The 5,430-nt window shown below is 44.7% G+C and overlaps 1 protein-coding gene across 3 annotated transcripts in view; it reads right to left on the bottom strand.

The window, feature by feature from the left end:
• Wdyhv1 (WDYHV motif containing 1) overlaps positions 1 to 5,430 on the bottom strand; it is a 13,747-nt gene that overhangs the window by 5,819 nt on the left and 2,498 nt on the right. For 2 of the 3 annotated variants that reach the window (XM_031359295.1, XM_031359294.1), the window contains exons 2-3: positions 3,877 to 3,984; positions 2,123 to 2,173 (exon numbers count right to left, since the gene is read on the bottom strand). In XM_031359295.1, the coding sequence (XP_031215155.1) occupies positions 2,128 to 2,173; positions 3,877 to 3,984 (154 nt within the window). In that variant the 3' untranslated portion in view covers positions 2,123 to 2,127. The remainder of the gene's footprint in view (positions 1 to 2,122; positions 2,174 to 3,876; positions 3,985 to 5,430) is intronic. The other variant, XM_031359293.1, reaches the window with a different exon arrangement.

Genomic DNA, 5,430 nt, shown 5'->3' with positions numbered 1-5,430 from the left:
AAAAAAGGAAACAAAACAAAGCAGCCAAGCTCTCATCTGCCTGAGAAAGAAAGACTTCATCTCAAGGGAGAAGGACAAAGACAGGTCTCACAGCCCTGCCTGCTGACAGAATGGGCGCTACCTCTTATTCTCAGTCCCAGATACTGGGCCCTGCCAGCACCAGCTGATGGTTGGGAGGACATGGGACTCTCAAGGGACATGAACACAGGCTGGGGCTTCAACCCCAGGAGAAAATGCACCAGAATACCCATTGAGCTTAAAAGCGCTCTAACAGTACCTGAATTCTTATCGCACCTCTGTTTCCTCAGTATGCTAACACCTTCCCTATGGGATGGTTTCCTCAGTATGCTAACACCTTCCCTATGGGATGGTTTCCTCAGTATGCTAACACCTTCCCTATGGGATGGAAGGCTAATCAACACAGGAAACACTGCCCAATGCTCCCTGCAGCTCCAGCTCCAACTGAGGAAAGTAGAAATGTGATCTATCCAGTGCACCCCCTCCACATGAGTTAAGAGCTGCTGCCCCCTAAGAGTCCCACTTCCTCCTGGCCTGATGACCTTTACACTCTCCTCCACCACAACAAGCCTGTTTCTCAACTGCCAGTCACCTTTACCTAGGACTTACTTTAGAATGACTTAGCCAAGGGTGACTCAGCAGGAAAAGGAACCAGCCAGAAAAGGAACCAGCCACAAAAACCTGACAATTCAACTTCAACTCCTGGAACCCACGTAAAAAGTCCATGGATGTGGTGAACATCTGCAATGCCAGCACTCCTGCTGCGAGGTGCAAGGTGCAGAGAGGTACTCAAGCTCACAGGCCATCAAGCCTAGAGTCAGCAGTAAGGCAAGAGAAACAATAGAAACTGCCTCCACAGAGCAGGTAAGAAGCAACACTACAAAGTTGTGTTCACACCTCTGTGTGCACCTGCTACACATGCACACACACATGCAAGAGACAAATAATAAAATAAATATTCAGAAAAACACTAAGCCAGGAGTGGTGGGGTGGGGGGAGAGAACCTGCGCAGGAACTAGCACTAAATTTTGAAGCCTTCTCTAGATGAACTAACACGGCAACTTTACTTTTAATCAGCCTGCAGATAAGTCAAACACGCAGCCAGGCTGTATGGAAAAAGCACCTAATGCAGCCCAGGTACAAGACTGGGAAATCACAAATTTTTCTCTTATACTCGACATTTATAAAAATAACTATAAGCCAGACACGGTGGCCAAAACATATCTCTAAATCCAGCACTTGGGAGGTGGGACAGGAGAACTGGAAAGTTCAGGTCAACCAAAACTACACAGAAAGACCCTGCCTCGGATTCCCTGTGTGACACTGCTGAGAGATTCTGTCCACATTTCCCAGCTCCAGAACCACACACCTGACACAGACAACCTAAGTGAGGGCACATTCGTTTTAGCTCATGGTTTCAGAGACTACAGCCAATCAACCCTATGGGAAAGGCATAATGATGGGAGTGACTGTCCACAGCAACACGAACAGGAGGCAACTGCTCCTCACACGACAACAGGCTGGGAGCAAGAGAGAAGAGAACACCCATCATATCCACGGATAGGAAAAACCTTCAGGGCCCAATCCCAATAACACATATTTTTTTCTTTCTTTTTTTTTTATTTTTTGGATTTTCGAGACAGGCTTTCTCTGTGTAGCCCTGGCTGTCCTGGAACTCACTCTGTAGACCAGGGCTGGCTTCAAACTCAGAAATCCTCCTGCCTCTGCCTCCCAAGTGCTGGGATTAAAGGCGTGCGCCACCACCGCCCAGCCCAATGTCACATTTCTAATAGCTAGGCCTCGGGGCCTCATGGGTTCCACGACCTTACAGAACAGCAGAACAGTATCCCCAGTGAGAACAGGAATTCAAACACTGCAGCCTGTAGGGGACATTTCATACACAAACCATCATAGATCCCAAAACAAAAACTGAGAAAAATGTATGTCCATTGCGCTTCTACCCCAGACAATAGCATCCTTTCTTAGAAGATCCTTTTATTAACAACTGTCATAGCCTTTCTCCGGTGTCCCTTCAATTCTGTAGTCTGGTCACTCTGAGGCCACACAGAACAACACATCAGAGATACTCAGGCGGCCATCTTACCCAGATCACAGGTCCGTTCTCAGTTCTTGCCTGCTGTTTCCAAATAGGTACCTACAAAATACAGGGCATCCGTGAGTTTCACTCAAATCCTTGTAGATCCTCTAAAGCAGTACACTGATGAGCAATACACTAATCATAAGTTGGGTGAGAAATGTGGAGTATTTGCTGCTCTTGCAGAGGACCCAGGATTTGTTCCCAGCATAGACATGGCAGCTTAACAAACATATGTAACTCAGTTCCAGTGAATCCAACCCCTTCTTCGGGCTTCTGTAGGCACAGTGCACACAAGGTACACAGACATATATGTAGGCAAACACACACACATTACCCCACTATACTCCAAAAAAGAGAGAATCAGTCAAGCATGCTTGCATACACCTTTAATCCCAACACTCAAAAGCAAAGGCAGGTGGTTCTCTGTGAATCTGAAGCAAGCCGGGTCTACATAGTTTCAGGCCAGCCAAGGCTACATAGTGAAACCTTATCACAGAAAAAAAAATAATTGAGTTAACTAAATTAAATCTTAAATCAAAAATGTTGGGGCTGGAGAGATGGAGAGTTTAACAGTGGTTAAACTGTTTTTCCAGAGGACCCAGGTTCAATTCCCAGGACCAACATGGTAGCACACAACTGTCTATAACTCCAGTTCCAGAGGGACTGACACCCTCACACAGACATACATGCAGTCAAAACACCAATGCACATGAAATAAAAAGAAATTAATCTTTTTTAAAAAAATCAAAATGTTTATGTTTCTGAGCAGTTAGCATCAATGTGAAGGGATGAAGTCCAAATCTTAAGTGTAAGTATCCTCCAGGGTGAGAATAGCACAGTATCCTCGAGAGAGCAGAAAGGCCTGGACTAGGGACAGAAGGAAGGCCAGGCAGGTCAAGCCCTACCTTCCCATTCAGTTATTCATGACACCTAAAGAGGTCTGCCTCATGAAAAGGCATCTTTCCTTCTTCATGTTTTTTGGTTTATTTTTTGAGACAGGGTTTTTCTATGTAGCCCAGGCTGTCCTAAAACTCACTCTGTAGACCAGGCTAGCTTTGAACTCATAGATCTGCCTGCCTCTGTGTCTGCCTCCCAAATGCATCTGCCATCACCCAGCTTCCTTCTTCACTTTTATGTGGAGAAAGTTAGCAGGTCATGGCAGTACATGCCTGTAATCCCAGTCCTGGCTATTCAATGAGGGTGAGGCTACAGTGCTTAGGTAACATGAGCCCTGTCTCTAAAACCAGAAGGGAAGTCAATAAAATAAACCTTGCCTAGTTCATAGACTTTCTATTAACTCCAAATGAGACAACACAATGGGCTGCTTCTAATGAGTCACAAAAGTTTTACTACAGCTTGATTTAAATTTCAGAGACAAACCCTTACTTCAAAATCTGAGTTACATGGCTCTAATAACACAATTTTTAAAAAGCTCTAAGCCATACCTGCAGTGTGCCTATATAACCCCAGTACTCAGAAGCGCACTAAGTTTGTGGCCAGTCCGGACTACACGGTGAGTTTCAGGTCAGCCAAGTCTACACTATAAGACCTTGTCTCAAAAGGAAGGGAACACAATCTGCATAAAGGCACCATCGCATGGTTCATCAACTAGGAGTAAGGGAATAAATACTTCTAAATTGACTCTAAGTGAAAATAATGTTTGGAAGTTTGCTGTTCCAAAGCGCATGCTAGAACAGCACAGTGTACTGCACTTGGCTTCTGAGGTCCCCTGAACCTCATCTCAGTCTATAGTCACTTACCAACTTACCATCTTCTTCTCATTTGATATGAAGACAGCGTAGCATTCCTCCAGCGGATACTGGTTGTGTGTTTTGATGTATTCACAGAGCTTCCAAATGTTTTCCTCACTGAAATAAAACAATGGTTTAATCAATATAATCATAAGTGAACAGCTGTCTTTTGGATTTAAACAAAAGACTAATGAGGATCTAACTAGAGGAGACCTCAGCCGCCTCATCTGACAGCTGGCTTTAGCACAGTCAGCAGCTGCTAGCCAACCAGTACTGTGTGCACACGCCCAGAGGGCCCTTACCTACCACAGAAGGCGGACTGTGGCCAGTAAAACACTAAGTCAAGACTCCAGAAGCTGAGATACCCCTGGAATCCCAACGCGATCACTAACAAGAAAAGCAGCTTTGCACTTTTGAGCTTCTCTAAGCACCTGCTTTTCTCCTCTGTCAAATTCACATTCTTACACCATGCTGTAACCCGCCACAAATCCCAGTACTCGGGAGGCAGATCTCTTCAGATTCAAAGCCAGACTGGGCCACATAGTAAGGACCTGTTTCAAAAATACATAGGGCTGGCTCGGTAATTAAGAGCGCCTACTGCTCTTCTCCAGGGCCCTAGTTTGACTCTGAGCATCACATCGCAGCTCACAACTGCCTGTAACTCCAGCTCCAGGGGAATCTGACACATTCATAAGCACAAACATATACACACTCACACACATATAAGAAATTAAAATAAACTGAAGGCATTTCAATTTTAAAAATAAGTAAAGAAATCATTTTAAAAGTCCTTTTAGAAGCTGGGTAGTGGTGGCACGTTTCTTTAATCCTATTACTCCAGAGGCAGAGACAGGCAGATCTCTGTGTTTTAAGGCCAGCCTGATCTACAGAATGAGTTCCAGGACAGCCAGGGCTAAAGAAATCATTTCTCAAAAACAAAACAAAACAAAACAAAACAACCCAAGTTCTTTTAAAAACTGAAATTCATCTTCCTACACTCTGTCTCAGACAAATGTATCCCTATGTGACAAGCCATTAGCTATCTGACATAGTCAAAACCCACCTAAGCAATGCTCAGAGTGTCACACTAAGCCTCCTTCCCAAACACAGCAAGAACAGGCACTCCTAGCTGACTTCCAGGCTCAGTCTCTAGGCTCCTGTGTCTGTGTAATGAATCATATACACCTCCGAGCAAGTGGAATCTATTGGAGCGAGTGGGGTTGACCCGTGCAAGCAGAGGTCCTAAAAGTCAATTCCCAACAACCAGACGAAGGCTCACAACTATCTGTACAGCTACAGTGTGTGCTCATACGCATAAAATAAATGAATAAATCTTAAAAAAAAAAAAAAGCTCTATTCATGGCCTACCACTCAGGGTGTCAGGACCAATTTCTAGTCATCCACACCTTACTACCCAAGGACAGAAAAAGCATGCAGGAAATTTATGAAATTATATTAAACTAAAAGTATTACAGAAACATGCTTTTTTGCCGGACAGTAGTGGCACAGGCCTTTAATCCCAGCACTTGGGAGGCAGAGGCAGGCGGATTTCTGAGTTCGAGG

This window comes from Mastomys coucha, unplaced genomic scaffold (genome assembly GCF_008632895.1).
Source record: "Mastomys coucha isolate ucsf_1 unplaced genomic scaffold, UCSF_Mcou_1 pScaffold7, whole genome shotgun sequence".
NCBI lineage: Eukaryota > Metazoa > Chordata > Mammalia > Rodentia > Muridae > Mastomys > Mastomys coucha.
Note: the sequence above shows the minus strand (reverse complement) of the source record. Positions and strands in the feature narration are given on the sequence as shown.